Source organism: Carcharodon carcharias, chromosome 20 (genome assembly GCF_017639515.1).
Source record: "Carcharodon carcharias isolate sCarCar2 chromosome 20, sCarCar2.pri, whole genome shotgun sequence".
Taxonomy (NCBI): domain Eukaryota; kingdom Metazoa; phylum Chordata; class Chondrichthyes; order Lamniformes; family Lamnidae; genus Carcharodon; species Carcharodon carcharias.
The window spans coordinates 81,898,261-81,926,053 of record NC_054486.1 but is presented as its reverse complement, the minus strand read 5'-3'; the positions used below and the strand labels follow the sequence as shown (position 1 = coordinate 81,926,053).

Sequence of the window (27,793 nt, the reverse complement as noted above, 5' to 3'; positions counted from 1 at the left end):
AATTGTTCATCAAAGTTAATGATTATCCTGATGCTGTTGCACTGAAGTCTGTGGTTTGTAAGTATTTGTCATGACCAAGGTTGCAGCCTTTTCACCCAAATGCATTTTGCAATGGCACATATTTTATAACTGAAGTTTTGGTTAAAGTTATATTCATCGTCGAGCACCATAGCCTTTCATGCCTTCCTGCAACATAATTTCATCTCTGCTTTTAAGGCTGAACATTATTGCTTTCTTAGTCCCCACTCTTCCATGCATGACACAGAGCAGTTAGTTCCAATTTGAAATGTCTGCTAGACTGTCAGAGGTGTGCGCTCCTCCTGATGAAACTTTGTCAACTTCACCCCTCCCCTTCTCAAGGCCACATGCACCCTGACTTTCCGGGACACTCCACCCCACCATGGGACCATACTCTCCCATGACTTTTCAGCTAACAAGTTACAGGATACAGGTGCCTCCCCTGACCTTGCCATCTGCCTCACAGTACCATTAGATTAACCTAGAGGACCAAAATCCTAAAATGACTGACCACGCCCTGCATACCATACTGTGCACAACTGTCCCTGGCACAGATAGGTTTTCCCCACCCTAGACCAGGGCCAAAACATGCGTAGATCCATGCAGAGCCCTCTAACATGGCCCGCACAACCTCAGGACAGACTTGGACTCGTCCTTGGACTGTCTTAAAGCTCTTGCCCAAAACAACCTTTCAGAACTCCATTCTGTCCCTTGGCCACTCCCGAGTCTTGCCCCTGTCTCCCCACGCCCCCCCGCCCAGCCCCACACTCCCTGCCACTGTTCCACAACCTTTCCCCATGCCCTTGCTGGTATTACCTCCTACATCCTTGGCGCAGCTTGTGATACAGGCACCCGAAATCTTGCAGGTAGGCAAAAACAGTGCTTACATACCTTGAAGTCATTGATGAAACAAAGTTCGTCAGCCGCATGCCACTTATAAACAGTCAGGAAACATACCGTCCTAATTATCCACTGGCAGGGCATTTAATTTGGAGGAGGTAAGTAATTCTGGTGAGTTTGTCTTTTAATGATCATTCATGAGATGAAGGCATGGTTCCTGACAGGGCTCAGCGGGAAACCCGACCCATCTTCAACCCAGCATCAAAGTTGGGAGAACAAGATTCCAACTGATATCCTGCCAGCGTGAAACTGACATTTTCCATCATGCCAAATTTAGTGCCCCCGCCTGCCACAATTCCTGCCATTGGCAGGAGCAGAAAATTCCCAATATCTTTACTGCCAAAAATCTAATCGGATGAAAATCTCGTCCACGTGAGGAAATTTCTTTCATGTGCTATGACCGGGTTGGAAAGCGTGCGCGCTTTATCTTGCCCCACTACTCCACAGGTCGCACCATTAGTTTAAATGTTTAATTCATTCACCAAAATGGCCAGTTATTTACCTTCGCTACTGTTAGACCCAGAATAAGAGACTTGAACCAGACTTCTTTCAATAAACTCCGAACGATTGATTTATTATGAAACAAAACTTCTTTTTTGAAACAAGTTGCAAGAGCTGGTTAAGATACAATTTGTAATCTGTAAATGTAACTATCTATCCCTTTTAAAATTTCCCTGCATGTGCACACAAACACAGAAACATATGACAAACAAGTAGGGCTTCTGCAGAGTTGTGTGGTTGAAGAAAAAACTTTACAAAAAGGATAAAGTTCACATGATTTTAATGCTATCGATCTGGTGTTCCCTCATGTGAAGATGAACTGCTAGTTCCAGTAGATGTCTGGAGGCTCTCACCAATGAGTTTCAGCATCGTGGAGAATAGAGCTGGATCAGTGCCTCTCATCTCAGCGTCTTGGGTTTCCAAACACACAAGTTCCAATAAGATGAGGATACTGATAACCACACTGTATTTCAGGCAAGGCAAGGAGAGCACGAGCTGAGCGGCTTTCCCCTTCTCAGTTTATTCCCAATTAGGTTCAAAAAAGCAAGTTCAAAACGTAGCTCATCTCTGTCAAGGAATTTCCAGTAAATCACTAGAGCCTTTGCCTGTAAAGCAGTTTTGTTTTCCATTAATTAAAGTGGTGGCAATTCAAATAAACAAATAACTTTATTCCACAATTGCCATGTGAATCATTTAGCTGAGGCCATGTGATTTCTTGGAAAAGGCACGTTTGCTCACAGTCCAAGGTGAACTTATGATCCTTTTTTAAAAAAAATCCCCGGTCAGTTCCCAAGTGTCCCAATAATGCAATGTCCTTCCAAATTTTAAAAGAAAATATAGTTCTTGAAGGTATGGTTCTAATACATGGTGTGATTTCAGATGTGTGTCTGTCTTATCTTCTGGATAGCAACCTAGTAAACCCTCCAGTGGAACAAAATCAAATGTAAAGCAACAAATTGACTTATTTGTGGAAAATACATGAATTAACAAAATTGTATTTTAATATCTAGCTTTATCTATTTCCTTTCACTCCTTGTAAAATCTGAAATAATGTACCCTTAACATAAGCCTATCTTGCTATGCTAGTCAGTACCGTTGACTGTCTAACTTAAAAAAATGAATTCTCTACTCCTTTCAGTCTGACTGTTCTAAACTCATGTCTTTACGTAGAGAGAGAGAGTGAAGGGAAGTCAAGGACTTATTGTTCCAGAGTTTGCAGTCAGTGATGAAGGAAGGGCACTTGCCACTAACCTCAACGTAAGTCTTGCTGAGAGATCAGGTGATCTCTGGCAAGAATTTCACCTCTATCGACATGCAGTGTTCTTCCCTGGCAATTCCCATCAGGGAGCAGCAACAATGTCATCAGGCTGTCCAAGTAGCCAATCACATTAATGGATTTTCACAGACACAAAAAGCACTAAAATAAAATAGCACTTAATAAAATTTTTACATAGATGGAATTTAGGATTAGGACATATATATGGGCTGAAGGTAGAAGGTAAAATATCTGAAAAAAACTTTAAATATTTTTAAGCCATTTTAGCTTAAATCTACTAATTAATAATTTAACAGAAATCCACAATTTTTTTTAGAGTCAGTTCTATTGTTCATCAAATTTTATTAACCATTGCTAAAAATCCAAACATGCTTGACTGAACATGGTGTAACTTGTTGATAGGGTTTCAAATGGCGACGTGAGAGTGGGAAAGTTGAAAATTCTCACTGATTTCATTGATAGACAGCTTTGGACCTCTTCCAAAGCACAGTCTGTGGTGGAGCCCTGACTGACAGACCGCAACTTCCAAATTTCTGTGTTAATCTGTGCATGTCCGTTTGAAGTTGTGGTCAGCTTGAGGGGTAATGAGAGTGAGCGCAGTAGACAATTTGCCATCAGCCACCACCACCCACACCCCCCTCCCCCAACACTTCCGCTGCAAAACCTGGCCCAACAAGTCTCTGCCCTTTCCCGGCACACTCTGTCAAGGATTGGTTGGGTAAGCTACCAATCAAAACTGCCATAATAAATAAAGAGGCTTCTCTCCCCTATTTCCCCCTCTGCCCACAACTGCCCCCACCCCACCACAACACACCTCCAATCGCAGCCACTACCCCCCTAATCTCAGTATGAGAGTTGTGGGACCTGCATTATGCTGCTTAGCCGGAAACCCTGCTTTTATTCATGTTTACAGATGAAAACTTTAGGAAATGGTGAAACTTATGGCTGCTGTGCTTCCCTTCATTAAAACACTGACTATAATTCATTGCTGTGAAGTCCTTTTGAACATCCTACAGCTATAAAATGCACAATGTGCAAGTTATTGCTTTCAAATTTTTTAACCAGTTAATAACTGTTTTAGGACTGACAGGATCTACTTTCAGTACGCAGCAGATGAACAACTACGATACAAGTTCTGGAAATGGGTTCTCTGAGGACTCTGTAGTTATTGTAGGAAAAGGTAGGTTTATTGAGCAGTTGTTTTTCCTTCATGTTCTCCATGCACCCAGATGAAAAATCTCTGACTTCTATTCAATAAAAATGCCATGTTGCATAGAACTGTCAGAGCTCTACAAGACTGTCCATATTATTAATAATTAAATGCTATAATTCTATGAAAAGTAGTTCATCCTTTGGTACTGGGTTTTTTTTTGTGCTGTTATTTATAACTCAAAATTGATGTTGGTCTATTGACATGCATTGCATTTTTGAAAATAAGGTAACTCTTCGTCAATTTTTTTTTGCTTTCTTCCCATAAGGAGTCTTTGGAAGCCCTCAGTCAGTCTCATTAACATACAGCCAAGCCATTACCCCGTCTTTTGACAATGGGGATGAAATTTGTGACCTAAAGCAAACAATGGATCCTCCTTCAGGAATCTATGGAAGGGCTGTACCCCAGAATAGTCAAACTGGCTTTGATGCTTCGGAGAATGAGAGAGAGGTAATGCTACAATAGCACTTAATAAATGGGAGGTAATCAAGTTAAAACAAAAGAGCTGGAATGCAAGGAAAGTATTACAATATTTATAGTTGCTTGGTAGTACAGAACTTGAATATTGGTGAAAAAAGAAACATGCTGTTTTGTGCAATCATCAGGACAGATGTAGGAATGCCAAATTTCAAAGGGAGCAACAATGTATACTGCATGAAAGAAGCGTATTGATTGGTTGGCAAGTCAACTCTGGCCGAGGCCTGACTCAACACCTCGGCCAATCAGAGTTGACTTGCCAACCAATCAGCACCCTTCTGTCATGCAGTGTAAATTGTTGCTGCTTTTGAAATTTGGCATTCTTGTCCTGATAAGTGCAAGATGAAAAGCTTCAGCGGCATGTAATATTTCTAAGAAAAGACAATATTGTTATGTGTCAAGGAGCGAACACTGCTAATCTGTTATGCATAGTAATACTCATCGCTATTTTAAATATAATGCAAAGAAACTTTTATACCTGCACTCATCAAGCATTCTCAGTTTAGATTAGTTGCAGAACTAAATTACCTCACCTGCTGCCTCATTAATGCGTCATAACCTTAATCTCAGAGCAGTCATTCTGTATGGGTTAATTTTGTGGCCTTGTTATTTTAAAATTCTTTTTGAATTAAATTGACCCTTTTATGTTGTAGCATCATGTTCACAGGGAACTTATTGAGACTAAAATGTATTTTTTTACAACAGCAATATGGTCAGCAGAGAGACAAAACCTTCATTCCATCAATGTTTAATAGATTCTGATCCAGCCACTCGGCTGCATTCAGTAAGGTGGTTCACCGCCATCTTTCCAAGGGCAGTTAGCACAAGCAATAAATGCCGGAATTTGGTCTAGATGATATCTGAACCCCCAGTAATTAACTGACAAAACTACACTACAATATTTCATATTTTTAAACAAAAACAAATTTTATCGTATATCAAAAAGAATTAAACGAAGTAAGCACTATTAACTTATCAGAATAGCTTATAAAGACTTATGCTTTAAACTCAGCTTTACTTTTTAATCGTCCCCTACGAGTTCTCTTATCTTACAAAATCTTGAAAAGTTCATTCAATTTTCTCTGGGACTGATCCAAAGGTATATCACAGCTCTCTGGAATTTAACCTGATTTCTCTTCAGTGTTCCAGCAGTTCTCCAAGGTACAAGATTTCATGGGGGTTCTTCCAGTATTTTGTGCTAAATGACCCTCAAATTTCTTTGCAGACTTCACAACTCTGGTGCTTGAGCTGTGTAATCCAGTCTCCCTGCGACTCTTGCTCCGTGGCTTAAAATATCAGAAAACTCCCTTGGTTTCCAATAGTCCGCTGCTATGGTTTCAAACTGCAACCAAGCTTATTACTTCCAGAACTCCAACTACAACAAGGTTAACTGCCTTTCACTGAGGACTACTGTAGATTTTTTTTTTTTAGCTTCCAACTAAATAAGTCTTCGAGTTCTTTTCCCCTTACCAACTTTTGTCTTAAACTGAATACCAGCTCCCCATTGCAGGCTGTGTCATGAAGGATAGATCTAGCATTTACTCTACTTCAGGTGTACGTCTAGCTTTATCTCTCGACTTTCAAGGAGTTACAAGCTACAAAAGACTCGAAACTGACACCGCCTCTTAGCTGCTTTTCCAAACATTAGCCAGTCTTGCCTGCTGGCTATGCGTTATCTGAATTCACAGAGACAAATTCAAAAACAAAGTATCTCACTAAGCTCCACTTATCTCCATGCCAATGTAATACACAGGTTCCCAGGTAGAAATGCAAATTGACTACCTTTTAAATCCAAAGCTGTCCTTAATTCTGAGAAACTACGTGAATAACATAATAATGCAGATATCATGCCTCCAGTTATTTAGCTAAGTAAGCCCATCTGCTGTTTTATAATCTTACCTTTCTATCTGTTAACCTCTTAAGTCAACATAGTCCCAACCTTTTCAATGTAATAAACTCCAAGCTTGTTTAAATTGCATTTACTTCAGGATTATAACCAGTTTCTCAAGCAGGATTTTTTCATTTACCTTACATTTGACAGTGTAACTTCCTAAAGCTAAAAGTTATATTCTAAAACATATTAATTATGAAATAGATATTTACAACATAATTCATAATACATGACAGCTGTTTTTTTATGACTTTGCTGTCAAAGTAATGGTGAAGCTATTGGTGCTTGTCTATATTTATGTTTAAATGGTAGAGCAACTTTAGACTAGGGACAGATGCACAATTAAACATGAATATCCAGAAGTTTCTGAGTTATTTCATGAAAACAGCATCTCAGTCTACCTCGCCACTGAAATATATGAATGACGTTAAATTGCTGTATTTGCGCATATGAACTAAACTACCCATAGAAAATTGTCTTATCCTTTCAAGTCTAAGCACACTTTTAATGTATTGTTTGTGTTTACTTTGCTGTTTTTCCCTCAATCCAATTTCTCTTTCCCACTCTATATTTCATTTTCTGATTTGATATAGAATTCACTCACTCTAATTTACACTTACTTCCCAGTCCTTGCACTACTTATTTCACATTCCTTCAAGTTGATTGGTGAAGGAGATAGACATTTGCCTGTGCTGTTCACTCAGGCCCTGTTTCCCTCAGTGTTGTTAAGATCTTGCACTTTTACAACTTACTACACAACAAATTTTAAATCCTAATCATGCAAGTATAGTAGTAGATGCCATAAGAAGCCCTACTGTAGCAAAATATTTTTGGATTATTTACAGCTTTACAGTTATTGGATTACTAACAAGTTAAATTTGAAACAAAAACAGAAAATGCTGGACAACCTCACTCTAGAATTCTGGATGATATTTCTGTGATTGAAGAGATATAATCAATTTTATAATTTAAGTGATCTTTTGCAAGAAGTGTCAGCTTGATTCTGACCTAAAAGTCAAAAGGGTGTGGATTCAGCCCCCATGGCACATGATCTAAACTGTACAGTACTGAAGGATTGTTGTGTTGTCCAAGGTATTTTCCTTCAGTTGAAACGTTGAACTGAGACATCACCTATGGGTATAGTGGATGCTAAACCAAAAGGAAAACTCATCCTGGTGGCCCAGTCGCCTTTCTCTGCCAGTAAACAACAACAAAAACAAAAAAGATGACCAATCACATCGCTGTTTGGGAGCCCTGCAGTCCACAAAATAGCTGCTACATTTACCCACCTAACAAGGACTGAACTTAAAGCAATTGGCAGTTTGAGAAAACTTTGGAATATTTCTGAGCCATTATTTCAGCACTAAAAGTGTCAGCTCTGGCTCAGTGGGTAGCACTCTCGCCTCTGAGTTGCAAGGTTCAAACTCTACTCCAGATACATATGCACATAATCCAGGCACACATCATTGAGGAGTGCTGCATTCTGCCTCCTCAGGTATATAAGAACCTATAGCCCTATTTCAAAAAACGGGTAGGTGAGTTTACCCGAGTGTCATGACCAATATTTATCCTTCAACCAATATTACTAAAAAAAAGCAAAGATTATTTTGTCACTATCCCATTCCTGCTTGTAGCACTTTGCTGTTCTCAAATTGACTGCTGCATTTCCTATATTGCAATAGTGACTATGACTATGCTTCAAAAGGACTTAATCAGCTCTAAAGTGATTTGGGATATCTTGGGGTTGAGAAAGGTGTTATATAATTGCAAATTCTTTCTTTAAAAGATTTCCATGTCAAAATCAGCTCGGGATAAAATGAAGCAAAGGAAACGGGAAGGAGTGCAACAGTGTCATTCAGAGGAACAAGGCGATCATGCAAAGAAGGAAGAGAAATTACATGAAAGACTAAGGAACGTAGATCCAGACAAAACACGAACTGAAAGTAAAGTTACTGTATAGATCAACTGCTTTTGTAAATCGTGGCCACTCTTCGCACTTTATATAGGAAAGTCTTACGAACATGTATTTAATCATTAGTTTGCTTATCATTAGATGCTTAGTTTGTGAGCATCTTCAAAGAATTCTGTGCTGCATGCTGGCTAGCTAATTAAGAATTCAGCTTGTATGTTGTGACCAATGTACTCTCTAATTTTATTGGGAGCAGGCAAGCAATTTGTTCAAGTGTGCAGCCCCTTTAAATTTTTTCTCTGCAGCTGAGCAATTGTAATTTAAAGGGGTTAAGTTGTGCACAGTCTGCATGAGAACTTTCAGATTGCTATGCAGAAGTGTCAATTGTGATACTAACGTAAATTACCAACGCTCAGTTAAACACCACTCAGGAATAGTATTGCTGCAAGTAATCTTGTGTTTATAAGTTAAACATTTAACAAAAACAATTTGAAATGATTTAGCTGCCCCTATCTTTTTTTTCCCACCTCCTCTTACTCCTAATTCATAGTACATTTTCTTTGTTCTTGACCACTGGGCATTGACTTCCCTGCAACCTGCGTTGCACAGCTCAGTGAGACTGTCCTCGCTTGGTTCCACTTCTATCTATGTGATCATAAACACAGTGGGAATAATTTTAACACATTGGTAAGGAATTAAAGCTTCTAAAATTGGGGATTGAACCTCAACCCACCTCCAATTCTGGCTTTAATGGATCCAGCATAAAAATATTTTAAAGAGGCTGCTTGCCTCAAATTTAGGGAGAGTTTTCCTTTTAATGCCAGCTGGCCAGGTTTCCCAGGGCTCAGGAAACCTGGAGCTGAAGTGACTTTACAATAATGCTTGGGGGGCTAGGAGGCACAAGAGTGCTTCCTTCCAGCCCCTCAAGCTAACCTGCTTCCTCCCAGCAATTAGACCCCTCTGAAGACCCTCCTAATGTCCTCTCCTCATCTAATTACAAACCCTCCTCAACTCCTGCCCAGTATCATCTCCCTCCTCTTCCTTTTCCACCAGAGGCCCTCTACGTCTTCCCCCTCCCCTTGATGTCTTCTCCGGGCTCTCCCTCTCTGATGCACTTAGGGTGGGAGGGATGGGAAACCTCTTTGCTTCCCAACTGCAGCCTAGTGCCACAGGCATTCTGCCTTCCAGGCAGCCAACATCTCAATCTGGCTGGCTAGGAAACTAGAGTCAAAGAAATTAGACAGGACCTCTAGGAAACTTATTCCTGCGGGTTTCCCAACCGTTACACCAGTCCTCCGTGCCAGCTCCCAGTTTCTTCCCATTAAATATTGGGGCCAGCATTTCTAACAATGGTGTTTCTTCCAATCCCTGCAGTCTCCCCACCAGAGTTCTTAAGGATCTATCCTTGGGCCCCCTCAAGTACAAGCTTCTCCTTGGCCATTGACATGGGACCACCTTCCACATATGTGCCAAAGACACCTTGCTCTACCCCTCCACCACCTCTGTTCTGTTAATTTCTCCTTACTACTAAAATAGAGGCACTATTCAATTGTACATCTGCCCAAAAATTGTAAGAATTTAATACTTTAGATAATCTACATAAAGAATTATCTTATTATCTTCTCTGACATCAGATCTAACTTGCTCCGGATAAACATTGGGAATACAAAAAACATCAACTTCATTTCTGCCTCAAACCCAAACTCTGATCACAAACTCCATTCCTTTTCCTAACTACTGTCTTAGACTGAACCAGGCTTCTCATAATTTCAGCATTTTCTTCAATATTGAGTAGAGATTCAGACACCATGACCTTTGCATCACAGAGGTCCTAATTCCATCCCCAGCATTGCCCTCATCTGTCCTGACCTCAACCTGCCTTACTGCTGAAAACTTCAGACATGACTTTGTCGCCTCCACTTAATTACTGCAATGCTGGCCTTGTTAGCCTCCCACCTTGCCTTAACGTTCCTCCTTGTGAAAGCTCTACTTTTCATTTTCTATCCATCACACCCCGCTAAACCAATATTCCCATCCTCACTGTACAACATTAGTTCCTGGTCACAGGTACCTTGCATTTAACATTCTTGATGTTGTGTTTTAATCCATTCATGCTGTCACAGCTCCAGGCTTCTTCTTTTCTCCAGCTCTACAATAGCTCCCCATTGCTGAACGTTCTGGTCCTCTGATTCTGGCCTCTTGCACATCTCACCCATCCCTTTGCCTGAACATTGCCTGCGCCTGCAGCTGCCTCGGTTCCACATTTTAGAATTTTTTTGATAAATCCCTTTGCCTCAACCCCTTGAAGCCTTCTTTTGAAAGTATCAACTATTTGACCAAGTTTTTGGAAAGTTCTGCTTTGGCTCAACATTCTTTTTCCTCTGAACTCTGGGAGATTTACAGAACCAAGGCTTAGAACAAAGGCAATTAACCAGTTAGTACCTTTTGAAGTGATTATCAAGCTTTTTATTTCGCTCCTCACTTTCAGCACAGCCTTGGGAACTCTGTTTACCCAGTGAAGCAATTGTTTGGCCCAACAGAGGTGAGTGCTGCCAAATTGGTTTCACTGGCATCACCCGAGGGGCTAATAATTGTTTAAGTGCATTGTAAAATTCTCCCATTTCATTTATTTTAATTTCTCCTTACTACTAAAGTAGAAGTACTATTCAATTGTAAGTCTACCTAAAAATTTTAAGCATTTAATATTTTGGATAAATTTCATAAATAATTATCTTATTGGATGGTTTCCTTTATGCAAAGCACTTTTGTTTAAGAGCATTGGTTACCTAATCAATCATGTATAAATGGTTTATTAAGAGATTTTCCACATTCTGGGCCTGTTCACCAGTAGAAAGGAAGGAAAGTTGGTGAGCGAATATCTTGTCACAATGTAAGCTTTACCAATATAGCACGTTGACCAGGAGAAATTACAGTGATGAAAATTCTAGCCATGATTAAGTTCTTGTTTCTTGAAGGGAGGCATTTTGGTATGATTCTTACAATTACAATTTAATGAACTTCGCATTGGCTGTGTTCTTCTGTACTTCTAATTTTTTATCTTTGCTTGTAAAATAGAACCACAATTATTGGAGGAGTTGAATTGTGATTTGTGAGTTTCTAAATTCAAAAACAAATTCTTTAAAAATAAACTTCAAAGAGCATTTTCTTTTTAATTTAGCTTTGAGCATCAGCAGTGATGTTTTCCTTAAGTTGAAAACTGATTCTTCACCTGTGGAAATAGCCACTCTTAGTCCTTCGCAACTCAAACACAGCACTGGTATGAGGAAAAATCGAACTTCCAACTCACCAAGCTCTGGTAAGAGGAAATTGTTCAATCTATAAGTAAGAATTGATTCCTAAAATAGAATATTTGATGGAATGTGAAACCTCCAGGCAAACGCAATTTACGTAGTTGAACTGTAGAAGCCAAATCATGCTTCAAGGTGAAGGAACCGAGAATTGTTTCATGTATACAGTTACAGCTTCATAATTGTCGCTGTCCGTGACTACGGACGTGAAAATAGAAATTGTGTCGAGCTGTTGTTTTTGTATTCCATTGAATGTTACTGTCTTGTTTTATTTCAGCCATTTTCTGTTTCTTCCTTTTTTCTCAACATTAATTTTTCCATTTCCCATCATTATCTGTCTTTATTTTCTGTTTTACTCTTCCTATAGCCTATTAACTTAACGTCAGCCTCTCTTCATTTATCCTGCAGTGATGAGATTCAGTACAGGTCGCATTGGTCATTAATAAAAACATAAAATGTAAAACGGGCCAGTCAGTATCTGTAAAAGAAAGCAGGTGTGCAGCCTCTGATGACAGATGCCTTGTACAAAATTGGAGATTTTAAGTATGGTCTGAAACAGAATAAGAAAGAATATTGGCAGCTAACAAAAAGGAAACCCCAAAATCTTTTTAAGTAGTAAAAGGGAAGTGGAAAGAAGTATGGGGACACTTAGGGACCTAAAAGGAGATTTTCTTGTGGAGTCAGAGGGTATAGTTGAGGAACTAAATGAGTATTTTGCATCTATCTTCACTTGCGGAGAGGATGTTGTCAATATCCCTCAGAGGAGGAGGCAGTAGTAATATTGGATAAGATTTTAAAAAAATAGACCATGAGTACACATTTAATTGGTTGACAATATTCAAAGTAAAAAAAATGGTTTGCATTCTAGGTTACTGAGGGAAGGAAGTATGTGGAGGCTCTGGCCACAATCCTCCAGTCTTCCTTGGCTTTGGGGGTGGTGCCAGAGGACAGGAAGATTGTAAACTTTAACTACTGTTTTCTAAAAAGAAGAGAGGGATAAACCCTGCAACTGGAGGCCAGTCACCCTAATGTTGGTAGTGGAGTAACTTTTAGAGAGAATCTAAGGGCACAATTAATTGGCATTTAGGAAAGTATGGTGTTGGGTTCCTGATACATGAGAAGAATGCTAACACCATATACTCAAAACTTTAACCTCATTATTTTTAAAAATGGGCTTCCTGCTGAGCTAAAAAGATGGTGGCTAAAAAGATGGTTGCTAAAGTCAACTGACCACAGGGTTGGCCCTTTGGGAACTGTCCCCAGAAGTTACAAAAGCAAAATAAGTCTTGGCTCAGCTTCTGGAATCTCACACATTGTACAGACTGCTTGTAATCACAAAAGACCAGAAGAGTGGCACATCAGAACTCATTATGCCTACAGAACTGCAACCAGACTCGTATCACACTTGGGGATGTCCTGACCCACTTAACCACAGGAGTGTCATTTGCATCTAATAAGCTGACCTTGCTCGTGGAGTCAGTGGTCTGCCTAGACAATGGCTTCCCGACCCTCAACATAGATTGCAGCTCTTTCAACCGCTAATAACTGGGACATTATCAGCACCAAAATCAAAGCCAATTCCAGACACTGGATCAACATCCCCGTAAAATCATTGTAGAGAAGCAAGGTCACGTGACTCAAGTGACCATTTTGAAATCCCGATATGACTTTGAGAACTGAAAAATAGTCAGTCTGCTGTAACATCCAGCCGGGGAACCACCAAGAAGCAGACCCCGCCAGGCAGAACAACAGCCTGTACATTGAAGCATGTCTCTGATGGAAGATTTTGTCCCATTGCCTACAGAACCAGCTCAGTCTCTGTGTACCTACTTCATCTAGTGGTCAGCACCAACTGAAAAGCGAATGCTACAACTCTGGTCTTTAGCTAGCTGAATTTGAATGCCTACTTGAAAGAATTCTTCATTGGACTCTGACTTGGGACTCTGTAAATTATGTGAACCAATATTCATTTCAGTGGTCCTTGTACTTTAAAACTCCGTGTGTATGTGTGTATGGTATGTGTGTGTGTGTGTCTGTGTGTGTGAGAGAGAGAGAGAAATAAACTAACCTCCTGAGTTATTCCTAACTTGAGTTTACTGTGGATTATTAGTAAATTGGATCACAAAAACTGAGGGATTGGGAAAACATGCCACTGCCTATTTAAAAAAAACTAATTCAAAATACCTTCTGCTTATGGACAGGTGTTAAGAGAGGAAATCAGTGCAGTTTGTCTGTCTATCTCTTCTGTCTGTAACAATGGTCTAATAAATGAAATTCAGCATGGATTTGTTAAAGGCAAGTCATGTTTGACTAAATTATTTAAGTTCTTTGAAATAGTAGGGAAGATTGATGAGGGTAGTGCAGTTAAAGGCGCTTGATAGCCATGTGATAGACTTATTAGCAAAATAAGAGCCCTTGGGATTAAAAGGACAACATAGCACATGGATACAAAATTGGCTAAGGGACAGAGAGCAGAAAGTAGTTTTGAATGATTGCATTTCAGACTGGAAGGAAAGGGAAGTTAGTGTTCCCAGGGAACTATTTTGGACCCGCTGCTCTTTTGGATATAAAATAATGACATATAGACGTGGGTATATAGGGCATCATTTTGAAATTTGCAAAACCAAACTCATAAATATAGTAAACAACGAGGAGGATAGTAACAAACTTGATGAAATGTACAGACTTGTGATAGTGAATTTTAATGCAGAGAAGCATAAAGTGATTCTTCTTAGGCAGTCCCTCGAGGTCGAGGATGACTTGCTTCCACACTAAAAATGAGCCTTCAGGTGACTAAAGAATCCAGTGCGTGACCCTATCATAGGTGGGGCAGACGATGGTAGGGGTAACGGGGAGGTGGGGTGCCCGGGTTGCCACACGCTCCTGTCGACGCTTGGCTTCAGCTAGCCCTTGGCGATGAGACCCGAGGAGTTCAGCTCCATCCCGGATGCTTTCCCTTCACTTCGGGTGGTCTTGGGCCAGGGATTCCCAGATATTGGTGGGTATGTTGCACATTTTCAAGGAGGCTTTGAGGGTGTCCTTGAAAGACTTCCTCAGTCCTCCTGGGGCTCATTTGCCATGTCGGAACTCCGAGCAGAGCGCTTGTTTTGGGAATCTCATGTCAGGCATGTGGGCGATATGACCTGCCCAGTGGACCTGATCGAGCATAGTAAATGCTGGGAATGTTGGCCTGAGCAAGAACACTGATGTTGGTGTGCCTATCCTGCCAATGGATTTGTAGGATCTTGCGGAGGCAGCACTGGTGGTACTTCTCCAGAGTTTTGAGGTGCCTTTTGTTCATAGTCCACATCTCTGAGCCATATAGGAGGGTGGGTATCATTGCTGCTCTGTAGACCAGAGCTTGGTGCTGGGTTTGATGTCCTGGCTTTCAAACACACTCTTCCTCAGGCAGCTGAAGGCACACAGAAGGTGGTGTTGAACCTCGTCATCGATGTCTGCCCTTGTTGACAGAAGGCTTCCAAGGTAGGGAAAGTGGTCCATATTGTCCAAAACCTTGTTGTGGATTTTGATAACTGGGAGGGGAGTGCAGTGTGGTTAAGTGTAAGGCCTGTGTTTTTGTACACCTCAGTGAAGGTGTTGACTATGGCTTGGCCTCCGAGTATGAGCAAACACAAGCATCTTCTGCAAGTGATACAGTTTCGTAGGAAGATTGAGGAGAGGCAATATAAACTAAATGGTACAACTACAAAGTGGGTGCACAACAGAGAAACTGGGATTGTATGTACATACATCTTTGAAGGTGGCAGGACAAGTTGAGGAGGCTAATTTTCTATTTAAAAAAAAAAGCATATGGGATCCTAGGCTTTATTAATAGAGGCATAGAGTACAAAGGTAAGGAAGTTATGCTGAAACTTTAAATAACACTGATTAGGTCTCAGCTGGAGTATTGCGTTCAATTAGACATGGACGTCGACATAGAAAATAGGAGAATAAGTAGGCCATTCGGCCCTTTGAGCCTGCTCCGCTATTCATTATGATCATGGCTGATCATCCAACTCAATTCTAGGCACAAAAGTTTTGGGAAGGCTATTGAGGCCTTGGAGAGAGTGCAGAACGGATTTACCAGAAGACATGGGTGATGGACTTCAGTTATGCGAAAAGATTGGAGAAGCTAGGGTTATTCTCATTAGAGTAGGGAAGGCCAAGTGTAAATTGGATAGAATTGAAAATCATGAATGGTTTTCCAAATCATAATCACAGAATTGTTACAGCACAGAAGGAGGACATGAGGCCTATTATGTCTGCACTGGCTCTCCGCAGGAGCAATTTACCTAGTGCCACTCCCTGGCCTTCTCCCCGTAGTCCAGATAATAATCTAACTCCCTCATAAATGCCTCGATTGAACCTGCCTTCGCCACACTCTTAGTGCATTCCAGATTCCAACCACACTCTGCATGAAAAAGCTTTTCCTCCTATCTCCATTGCTTCTTTTGCCAATTACCTTAAATCTGTGCCCTCTTGTTCTTGATCCTTCCATAAATGAAACAATCTTTACTTAACTATTCTGTCCAGTCATCTCATGATTTTGTATACCTCTATCAGATTTCTTCTCAACCTTTTCCAAGGAACACAGTTCCAGCCTCTCCAGTCTGTCTACATAACTGAAGTTCTTCATCCTGGAACCATTCTTAAGAATCTCTTCTGCACTATCACAAGTACCTTCACATCTGTCCTGAAGTGTGGTGCCCAGAACTGGAAACAGTACTGCAGTTGAGCCCAAATTTGTTCTATACAAGTTTAACATAACCCCCTTGCTTTTGTACTCTATGCCTCTATTAATAAAGTGTATGATACTGTATGCTTTATTAATCGTTCTCTTAATCTGTCCTGCCATGTTCAATGACTTATGCACATACACACCCAAGCCCCTCTGCTCCTGTACCCTCTTTGGAATTGTACCCATTATTGTATATTGTGTCTCTGTGTTGTTCCTACCAAAATGAATCACTTTAAACTTCTCTGCTGTAAGTTTCATCTGCCACTTGTCCGTCCATTCCACCAACCGGTCTATACCCTTCTGAAGTTCTACACTATCCTCACTAATTTGATGAGTAAATAAAGAAGAACTATTTCCAGTGACAAGAGTCAATAATCAGAGGACACGGATTTAAGGTGACCTTAAAAGAACCAGAGATAATATGAAGAAGCATTGTTTTACACAAGAAGTTGTTGTGGTCTGGAAGGCACTGCCTGAAAGGGTGGTGGAAGCAGATTCAGTGGTAATGTTCAAAAGAGAACTTGGATAAATACTTGAAAAAAAAATTGCAGTGCTATGGGAAATGAACAGGGGAGTGGAATTAATTAGGGAACCCTACCAAAGAGCTGATACGGGGATAATGGTCCAAATGGCCACCTCCTGTGCTATATCGTCTTTTGATTGGCAGGGAAATAATTTTTAGTGATGATATGGAAATTAGGCATCCCTTTCAAAATTAGAAGGATTCTGCAAGGAAGCTTATTTAAAAAAAAATTGCAAAACTCAAAAAATATTTTTTAGAATGGCTTCTTTTAATATATTGTATCTTCAAACTTTCAGAGGACATTAAGAACACAGTTGTTTTGTGTTTTAGTCTTTATTGCAAAGTGGAATCCTTCCTTCAAAATGTTTCTTAATTCTTAGGTTCTATACAGGTTCTTGAAAATTGGATCCAAAAACTGGATCCAAAATTATTGTTTGCAAGGAAGCTGAACAAAATCAACATGTTAATTTACAAAATTACTTAAAAAATTTTCTTCTACTCTGTCTAATAGGAGGGGAGAATGCTCCAGGTCCCAGATCATCACACAGGGGTCAAACACCATCGGTTTTGCCTAGTCCAGAGGTTGTAGATCCTTCTGAATTGAGACCTTTTTCCAAACCAGACCTTGCACTCTCAGAAGCTCTTAAACTTTTATGTGATGAAGACTGGTATGGAATGAGTTTTTCATTTGATTAACATTAGAATTTCCTGTATTGAGGTTATTCCGTATTGCAGTTATATGATGTATTAGCCAAGCTTTCCTATTCTATATTAAAGCTGGTATAATAAACCTAACTTTAGATATCCATGGGTTTGCAAGTGGTCAGCTGAGTAAGATATATTATCTTCATATATAATGGACTTATTTAAAATGCATACCATTCACTTATTTAAAACAGACACTATACTATACATTTAGTTTGCTTCAATGTTATTGCCAATGAAGTGCATCCCAGAGTAAATCCACAGAAAATGAGAAACTGTGTCATAGGATGGCCTCCGAGTTGATCTGGCACCACTTCAATCAAAACTCTAAAGAATACATTGTACATTAAATAAAACAACAGCGTGCTTATAACAAAAAACACCAACCACCCACTTTTATTTCTTTAAACATTGCATTAGCGGACATTGGATGAGATTGTGTCCTACAATTTTTTAAAAATTGTATTGGTTTTCTTTTGGCATTCATAGTTTATCATTGGTACTTGGAACTTAATTTAGTATTACTAATTCAGTTTTTGCATTCTTTCATAGGGAAAAGAAAATTGAAGGCATCAATTGTATTCGATGTCTGTCTACATACCACTCAGATGTGTTAACAGTGAGACTTCATGAAGCTGTCTTTCCTGTTGTTCAAGAGGTTGTTTTAAATGTTTCCTCATAAGAATTTAATAACCATACTAACTCTATTTAACGTGTGGAACGACAATAAAATGTGCTCAAAAAAATCTCAGTAACGAGAAAAGGAAGGCTGTGATAGAAATAGGATCATAAAGGGATAAACAGGGTAATACCACAGTTAATGATAGAGAATGGCAAAAAATATTAAATAATTGTTTTGGCATTTACCAGGGAGGTAGAATAGAAAGGCGAGACTTTGAATGATGAGATGAGTAATAAGTTGTGTATTTAAAATAATAAAAGGGGATGTATTGAGCAAACTAAATAAACTCAGAGGACAAAACCCCTGGTCCAGATGGATTACATCCACATATTTCAAAATAATCTAAGGAAGAGATAGCAGAGGCATTATTATGCATATTTGATAATTTGTTAGAAAAAGGTATAGTGCCAGAGGACTGGCAGATAGCTAATCCAATTCCCAAATTAAAAAGGGGACAGAACACGCCCAGGGAATTATAGACTATTCAGCTTAACGTCGGTGGTAGGAAAAACCATGTAATTTTTACTAAGGAGTATCTAGAAATGAGAAATAAAATAATGAATAGTATGGATTTCAAAAGGGCAAATCTTGCTTGACCAACCTTATCAATTTTTTTGCAGAGGTAGCAGGGAGAGTAGATAATGCAGAAGTTGTAATTTATCTGAATTTTCATAAGGCCTTTGATAAATTACCCCATAATACCTAAAGAATAAGATCAGAGAATGTGAAGTGAGGGGACAAGTGGCAGAATGGATTACAAGCCAACTTCAAAGTAGAAAGTGGGAGTAAAGGATAGCTATTCAGAGCGGCAGAAGGTGTATTACAAGGATCAGTGCTGGGACCACTGCTGTTGACAATTTACATTAACGATTTGGACTTCAGAATCAAAAATGCAATTTCTAAATTAATCATCTGTGAAACACCATGGAACATGCTGTGTATGTTCAAGGTGTAATATAAATGCACATTCCTTCCCTTTTGTCCCTTCCTTTTGAATATAATAAAATGATACTTGATTTAGCAATCAAACTTAACATTTTCCATTAGCTCCGTTTTCAGAATTATTTTTTGTTAAATCATGGGAATGTGAGCATTGCTGGCAAGGGCAATATTTAGTACCCATCCCTCAGTGCCTTTCAGAAAATCATGATGAGCTGACTTCTGGAATGCAACTGAGTGGCTTGCTAGGCAAGGGGGCAGTTTAGTGTCGAGCATATTGCTGTGGATCATAGTTGGTAATGACAGTGGATTTCCTTCATGGACTAGTGAAGCAGTTAGGTTTTTAACAACGATCCAGTGGTTTCATTCCTTACGCTAGCTTTTTACTTTAGATTTATTTACATTATTGAATTTAAATTCTCTAGCTGCAATGATGGGGTTCGCTCTCGTGTTTCTGGATCATTAGTCCAGACTTCTGGATTACTAGTCCAGTAGCATAATACCGAATCCCCTAAAATTAACTCTATGTCCTAAATTAACTCTGTATTTCCTATTCACAGGTGAAAAATCTACGCTCTGGTGTTTCACGAGTAGCAGTCCTCTGTTTAGGAGACATGTTCACAGTGTTCAAGAAGAATATGGATCAGGAGCTGGACAACACTGTTAAAATCCTTTTGCACAAAGCAAGTGAATCTAATGCCTTCATACGAGAGGATGTGGACAAAGCATTGAATGCAATGGTCATGAATGTTACCCCAGCACGAGCACTTTCATCCTTAATAAATGGCGGACTGAAGTAAATATAATTTATTTTAATATGTATATTTTAACAAAAGAATGTTACTGTTTCTGTGTTTTATGTATTTTTAAAAATCTTGTTAATGATTCTAGCTGATATGTTTTATATGGAGATCAAAAGGGGATTGCTTGTGAACATTGAATCTTATTGTATGTTTCTATGTATTTTATTCTGTACAAAATCTAACTTCATCAATTTAAAAGAAAAAAATGAAATCAGATATCTTTCTCCTAGTACTATTGAATCTTTCCAATTTTCCAGTATAAGAGAAAGTTCCTTAACAAGGCAAACATCAATTCTTTGTTCCCATTGTCAATACCTGATTCTCTAGAATGTCCCCAAGAGCATGTGAAATCTCTTTCCAATCAGTACTAGATTAGTTTTTCAGCCTGAATGTGACATCGCTAAATAACATATTTTTGAATTCTTGGTTGGTCTTAAGTCTCTCCTAAAAAATATGGTAACTTAAAGAAGTTTTTTCTTACTGGTGCCTGTAAACCTACAATGTTCATAATCAGTGATTTTTTTCCATTTCACTGTTGCAATTTGGGTGCCACTGACGAGGCTGGCATTTCTTTACTGAGAACATTTGATATAACTGAGTGGTTTGTTCCTTCACTTTGGGCAGTTATGACCAATCAAGTTGGTGTGGCCAACACTTCATGGCAACTTTTACTGAACTTGGATTCTCTAACTGCCAAGATGGGATTTGAACTTGTTCTGTGTATTATTTTTCATGCCTCTAATGTTAATAGTAATTTAATAAACACAAATACTGAATTTTAGGCAGGAATCAAGAGTGGCAAGTTTATTACATCCAGAAGTTGAAAGTTGGATTGCAAATTTTGGTACCCTTCTATTTGTTCCTTCTGTGATGTTGGGTTGGAAGAGGAAAATGAGTTCAACACCTTAACCAAAATCTGTCTATATTTAGTTTGAAGCCTGTGTTACACATTTTCAAATCCAGAACAGCCTCTGGTCAAGTATCTGTCTTTTTTTTTATTTGTTGATGGGATGTGGGTGTTGCTGGCTAGGCCAGCATTTATTGCCAATCCCTAATTGCCCTTGTTTGGAGGGCATTTAAGAGCCAACCACATTGCTGTGGGTCTGGAGACACATGTAGACCAGAGCAGGTAAGGGCAGCAGATTTCCTTCCCTAAAGGGTATTAGTGAACCAGATGGATTTTTATGACAATCAGCAATGGTTATCATCAGAATTTTAATTCCAGATTTTTACTGAATTCAAATTTCACTATCTGCCATGGTGGGAATTGAACCTGGGTCCCCAGAGCCTCTAGAATATTAGTTCTGTGACAATACCACTATGCCACTATCTCCCCCATTGCATATCTCTGGTTGTATAAGTTGATAACTTAAGGTATGCTGTCAAATGTTTCTCTTTGGGAGACCAGAACTTTAGAAAGTAGATTTGCACCCGCAGTTTTTCCCACACAACAAATTTCTGATGAGCAGGTACAAAATGGAAGGAAATCGCTTCCAATAAGGGAAATAAATAAAGGGTTGTTAGCAGGCTGCCTGCTTTGTACATGTTTATCTTGATATCTTATCGATACATATTTTTGTCCTATCAAAGGTTTTCTATAAATAAAGTCTCTCTTTTATTTTGCTGTCCAGTTGAAGATGACCATACGAGGGAGTTATATGGTAGTTGGAAGAAACGTTTGTTGCCCTTCTCACTTTTCTGTGCCAGATTTTCTTATTACTGTCATCTCCCAAAGGTTGTGTTTCCTTGGTGACTGGTTGATATTCCAATTAATAAGGTTTACCAACAGATAATTTAATTAGCATAATTGTATGGAAATCTAATTAGCTTTCATTTTTATACAAACTTATGAACTAGGAGCAGGAGTAGACCACTCAGCCCTTCAAGCCTGCTCTGCCATTCAATAAGATCATGTTTAATCTAATTGTAACCTCCAGCCTATCCCCGATAACCTTTCATCCCCTTGTTAATCAAAAATCTATCTAGCTCTGCTTTAAAAATATTCAAAGATTCTGCTTCCACTGCCTTTTGAGGAAGACAGTTCCAAAGACTCTCAACCCTCTGAGACAAAAAAATGTATCCTCATCTCTGTCTTAAATGAGCAACCCCTTATTTTTAAATCATGACCCCCTAGTTCTAGATTCTCCCACAAGAGGAAACATCCTCTCCACATCTACTCTGTCAAGACCCCTCAGAATCTTAAACTTTCGAGCAAGTCACCTCTTACTCTTCTAAACTCCAGTGGATACAAGCCTAACCTGTCCAACCTTTCCTCATAAGCCCATTCCTGGTATTAGTCTAGTAAACCTTCCCTGAACTGCTTGTAACGCGTTTGCATCTTTCCTTGAATAAGAAGACCGTACACAGTACTCCAGATGTGGTTTAGCAGCTCTTTAATTGTACCTTCATTGCTTTTGTTCAGCCATCTTAATGCTGTGGTCAGGAAATGTACAGCACAGCATCTTGCCAATGTAGTGGAGCGAATGGGAGCAGGACGGCTTTTATCTGGAATTAAAGATATCACTGATCGAATTATACATGCGGTAGCAAAATTTGCACAAGATGGATCCCAAGAAACTAGGCAAGTAAATGTCTTTTACTGATGAATTTTATAGAACAATGTCGTGATTCAACTTACAGACTGAGTTCTAGGACTGATTCAATTTTTCCCCAGGACACTAATTTTTATAAAGAATGTACAACATTGAAATGGCTCTATTGTGATATCATGACTTTGTGCGTTCATAATTAGCAACCCTCAGATAACAGGATGCTAGATTGAGAGAAGGTCTGTGTCTTAGCTTATATTCCAAACAAGGTCCAGACCATGTTAATTGCTTCTTTCTATCCTGCCACCATATTTCTACATTCTCTCTCGTGTGCGCATCTAGCATCCCCTTAAATGTGTCACTGCTATCTGTTTCGATCATTCCGTTTGACAAAGGAGCTCCACAATCTTGCCACATTGTAAAGAAATTCCTTCTAAATTCTTCATTTGCTCCGATCATAGCTATCTTAAATTTATGCCCCCTTGTTCTGCACTTGCTCATGAGTGGGAACAGTTTCTCCTCATCTACCCTACTGAATCCCTTTATGAATTTGACCTCTAACAAGTCTCCTCTTAGCCTGCTCAGTTGTTCCAGATAGTTACATCCTCTCAATTCTAGTAACACCTTGTTCACCTTTTCTGTACTTTCTCTAATGTTTTAATATCCGTGTATAACATGAAGACTAGAAACATGCCAAGTAAGCCAAGTATAATCTAGCCAAGGCTGGAACTGGGCTTCCAAGAGAATGATAAATAAGTTAAACTGAGCAGAATTGGATGAACAGAGATTAAATGCAAAATACATTAAAATTGACTGTTAATGAGGGTGAATGGTTTCATTTAGATGGGAAAGAAATTCTAACTTTTTAATCCTCCTCTTGTGTTCTGATGTGCAAGCGTTGTTCAAAATCAGTAGTAGATGTTTGATTATTTAGCTACATAGCCTGTCGCCAATGTCCTCTCTAAATAATTTTCGTTGTGCGCCGTCCATTTATTTGCATGCGCTGTACCTTTACGTTTTTTTGCATGGCCACATATGCATGATATCTTAAAGGGAACAACTTGAGTGGCCTGCACAGTACCTTCCAGGTTGCTGTGTGACTGTGCCACAGCTTACAAGGACAATTGCCTGAAATTCTAGGCAGATTTCCTAATTTCATAAAACTCAATTTAGCAAGATGAGGAAATCTAACTGCTTGCCTGCAAATAATTTTTTTTTATTGAGCATAAAATTAGATTTAAATTTTTTTCATTAGGTTAAAGCCTGAGTATATCAGTATGATGCACTCCATTTGGGTTTTAATTTTGTCAAGATATCTTAACACATTGAAATTCAGATTGTAGTTCATTATCCCTGGGTTGCATAACTTGTAATTTGGTAATTAGAATATTGAAACACCATAACTCAGTTTTTGTAGATGATGCATTGACCTTTTTGCTATATTGCAGATACTATGGACGTAAGATGCTGTTTATTATGATGTCTCACCATGATTTTGACAAAGTGCTTGAAAAACATTTGCCACCCAGAGACCTGCCTTATATTAGAGATACTGTTAATACTCTTCGGCAAAAGGTACAATATGATTAGTATTTAAGGATCTCAGTAAACAGTTCAGTCATTCTTAAAGCAAATATTTGAAAATATCTTTGCTGCTGTATTAAAAAAATGTCATACTATAGCTTTAAAGTAATGATTAATTTGTGTTTATAGTTGTTTACGTTTTTGGTATTTTGGCGTACTTTCCCTCATAACATTAGACCTAGTTACATTTTTATTTCTGTAAGGGCCTTGGAGAAATGCCATTAGATACCCCATCAGCAAAGGGCAGACGATATCCTGGTAGTGGAGGGAGCATGCGAGCTTCATCTAGCTCCAGGGAAGTACAAAGTTTAACAGGAAGGTATTATCAAATTTACTTACAGTTAATAACAAATTATTTGCAAAAAGAATCTTATAATGTGATGGCTGTATTTCTAGTATTTCATGTCTTTGGGTTTATGATTTTATACTTTGAATTCAGTGTGTAGAATATGACATGTCAAAGCAACTATTATAATATGCAGGATGGGATGGGCGGTGCAGAATTGAAACTAGTATCTTGCTTACTCCCATTATCTGCAAATGAAATTCATTAATTTGTTATATTGCTGAAAAGAGAGACATTGCCGAAACTTTTCATCTTACACTCATCAGGACAAACATACTGCCAAATTTCAAATGATCACAACAATTTATACAACAAGAGAAAAGGGGTGCTGACTGGTTGGTAAGTTGACTCTGATTGGCTGAGGGATTCATGGAGAAAGCAACAGGGAGCTATAGACTCCCCAGGCTCTTAGGTAATTTAAAAACGGCTCAAGGCTTGAAAATATTCCTTTTGTTTGCAGAGAATAGGTCCCTGCATTTGAATGTATGTCACTTTTAGCAAGTGTAAATGAGCCACCTTACAAGCTTGACTGATTATCTTGAATTGGTTATTAGTGTAGCTATTAGCGAACTCGGGATTGTTCATCATGTGCTGCTGAATCCCGGAATTGCATCTAAGAGGCATTTTGTTTAAGTTTTTGCAAACACAGATTGGTTGAGTATGGTCTGTATGCAAAAAATTAAATAAATAAGATTAAATAAAAATGAAATAAATTTTTAGAATAAAATTTAAAACATTTTCCTAGTGGAAATCATTTTTGAGAAATTGACCCCTTTTTTAAAAACAATGCTTTTTATTTGAGTGCAGCTTGGTTATATTTTGAATTTACAGAAGCTTTTTACAGAAAATTTCCTTCAAATATGAAATTAAAATTGTAGCGTTGATTTTAATTTATAACAGGGATATCACAGAAGGAGTAGTTAATTTACGTGATTACACATGGAGGCCATCTCCACGAAACCTGATGGAAAATGCAGAATACCTCAAGGAAATTACAGGCCTTTTGGGTGCAAAAGACTTTCGGGATCGTAGCCGAGGAATCGAGCAATTATTAACAGATTGTCTAAACAATCAAGAACTTGTTGTAATTAACATTGTTAAGGTAATTTAGGAACAACAATTTAATCATCACTGTGATAAATGAATAGCCCTGAATCATGAATCTAGCTTTTGAAGCCTTGTAGAGTTTCTGTGAGGCGGGGGGCTGTTTTTAACTAACCACTTGAATTGCTTTAAGTTAAAAGTAGATTAAATGATTTATTTGTAAACTACCCCTGCTGCCCCTCCTGCACTACCCTGCTCACCGCATCGCCCTCTTGTACCACCCCGTTCACAACCATGCCCTCCAGTGTCACCCTGCTCGTGGCCTCACCTTTCCACTGTGCCCCACCCGTGACCTCGCCTTTTTGCACAGCCCCTCTTGGGGCCCCTCCCTTCTGCACCACCCCGCTCACGGCCTCACTCATCCATGCCAAATCCTTGCAGCCACACCCTTCTACGCCATCCTGCTCGCAGTTTCACTCTTCCACGCCGCACCACACCCTTTTGATTGTAGAATCCTGTCTTTCCATGTTATTCCTCCCAAAGTGTATCACTTCATGCTTCTATGCATTGAACCCTACCTGACACGCTTCTACTTGTTTCACCATCGTGTATGTCGTCCTGAAGCCTATGGCTATCCTTTACTATTCTGCCTTGTTTCAATCATCTGCAAGCTTTATAATCTTCTCTCTGCACCCAAGTCAAGATCATTTATGAAAACTGAAAAGAGTAATTGAACCTTGGGAGCACCCCTGCAAACCACTTCTCAACCTGATTTAAACATTCATCTGGTTCATCACTCTTTGCTTGCTGCCCCTGGGCTAATTATATTGCCCCCTTCCATGTTAAATGGTTTCTGTCTCTTTTGATTTCTACTTCTAATCTCATGCCCACCATGTGGTCTCCCTGATAAATACTGAGGCAAAGTAATTATTTAGTATTTAAACTATTTCACTGTCTTCACCTGTGAATTTATCATGTGCATCCTTTGGTGGCACTATCCCTGACCTGATTTTTTTGTTATTTGTGTCTGAAGTACACTTCTTATTTTAAATTTCTTGATAATTTAATTTTCTAGTTTATTTTTCCTTTCTTAACTGTTCCCTTGACTTCTTTCCTAGCCTTTTCATGTGCCTTTTCTCATCCTCTTTTGTTGTCTCAGTACTTAGTTTATTTTTTTCTTTAGTTTCAATTTTGTCCTCATTTCTTATTCATCCATGGTGTGTCATTACTGTATAGTTTGTTCTTGCTTTTTAGTGGGATATATTTCTTCATTCTCATTCCCTTAAAATCGTTTTTTCTAAGTTATTACTTTGGCCTTACACTCATTCTTCTCAATCTTTATTTTAAACTTTATTATGCTGTGATCACTATTTCTTAGATACTACTTTATGTTTCTCTTGTCTGTTCTAGTTTATTTCCCATTACTAGATCAAGCTGTGCTTCCTTCTTTGTTTTTTTTACATACTGGGTAAGAAAGGCATTCTGCACAGATTGTAAAAACTTAATTCCCTGTACCCCTTTCACTAGTGGTTGGTAGTTAAAATCTCCCATGATTATTATTCCATAACATCACACATTCGGTTTTGTATTTCTTCCTCCACCTCCTTTTCACTATAAGGTGGTCTGTATAATATCCCTATTAGTGTGATTCATCCTTTCTTGACTTTAACTTCAATCCACGTTTCTATCCTTCTGTTAGTTAGGTCCCTTTTTTGACTGTCATCACCTGCAGTATTTAGTTGCCAGTCTTATTACCTACTTAGCCATGTTTCACATACATAGAGGCAGAATTGTTATACTGTATCAAATTAATAATAAAACTGACCTGTGACATGTGTAATGTGAAATGAGGAAAAGATCCAATTCCCAATAATATTCCTTACCATGTTAAGGCATGTATATAACTTTCTACTCCAGATCTTTGATGCTTTCAAACCTCGATTGCATGACTTCAACAGCAAGGTGAATCAGATGGCATTGGAAACCATGCAGAAAATGATTCCATTACTGAAGGATAATCTGGCTCAGGTTCTGAACATTCTTTTCCCTGCCATTGTCGACAACAATCTGAATTCCAAGAATCTTGGGATTTATAATGCTGCCATCGGTGTTATTCACACCCTCGTTCAACATATAGGTATGTAGAAGTGGCAAAAATAATTGTTTTGAGATACTCTCTCCAGAAACAAAACCATGCTTGTTTATATTATTATCTTTCTCGAAGTATGTGTGTATATGCACATGTACAGTGATAGATGTGGTCTTAATATCAGAGGAAGACATTTGTTTAAAAAGAACACTTTGAAGAAAGGAATGTATTTTTTACATCTATCTGACTAAAATTTACTATCTTTATAGCTGGAATATGTTTTTAAGGTTTTTTTAATATA

The 27,793-nt window shown here is 38.8% G+C and overlaps 1 protein-coding gene across 2 annotated transcripts in view; it reads left to right on the top strand.

The window, feature by feature from the left end:
• LOC121292202 (TOG array regulator of axonemal microtubules protein 1) overlaps window positions 1–27,793 on the top strand; it is a 150,366-nt gene that overhangs the window by 104,101 nt on the left and 18,472 nt on the right. Inside the window, exons 9-20 of one of the 2 annotated variants that reach the window (XM_041213879.1) lie at window positions 3,777–3,875; window positions 4,174–4,355; window positions 8,060–8,216; window positions 11,361–11,498; window positions 17,263–17,419; window positions 18,009–18,114; window positions 19,638–19,873; window positions 22,303–22,461; window positions 23,878–24,004; window positions 24,217–24,332; window positions 25,260–25,461; window positions 27,321–27,540. In XM_041213879.1, the coding sequence (XP_041069813.1) occupies window positions 3,777–3,875; window positions 4,174–4,355; window positions 8,060–8,216; window positions 11,361–11,498; window positions 17,263–17,419; window positions 18,009–18,114; window positions 19,638–19,873; window positions 22,303–22,461; window positions 23,878–24,004; window positions 24,217–24,332; window positions 25,260–25,461; window positions 27,321–27,540 (1,899 nt within the window). Of the gene's footprint in view, window positions 1–3,776; window positions 3,876–4,173; window positions 4,356–8,059; window positions 8,217–11,360; window positions 11,499–17,262; window positions 17,420–18,008; window positions 18,115–19,637; window positions 19,874–22,302; window positions 22,462–23,877; window positions 24,005–24,216; window positions 24,333–25,259; window positions 25,462–27,320; window positions 27,541–27,793 lie in introns of those variants that run through there. The other variant, XM_041213880.1, reaches the window with a different exon arrangement.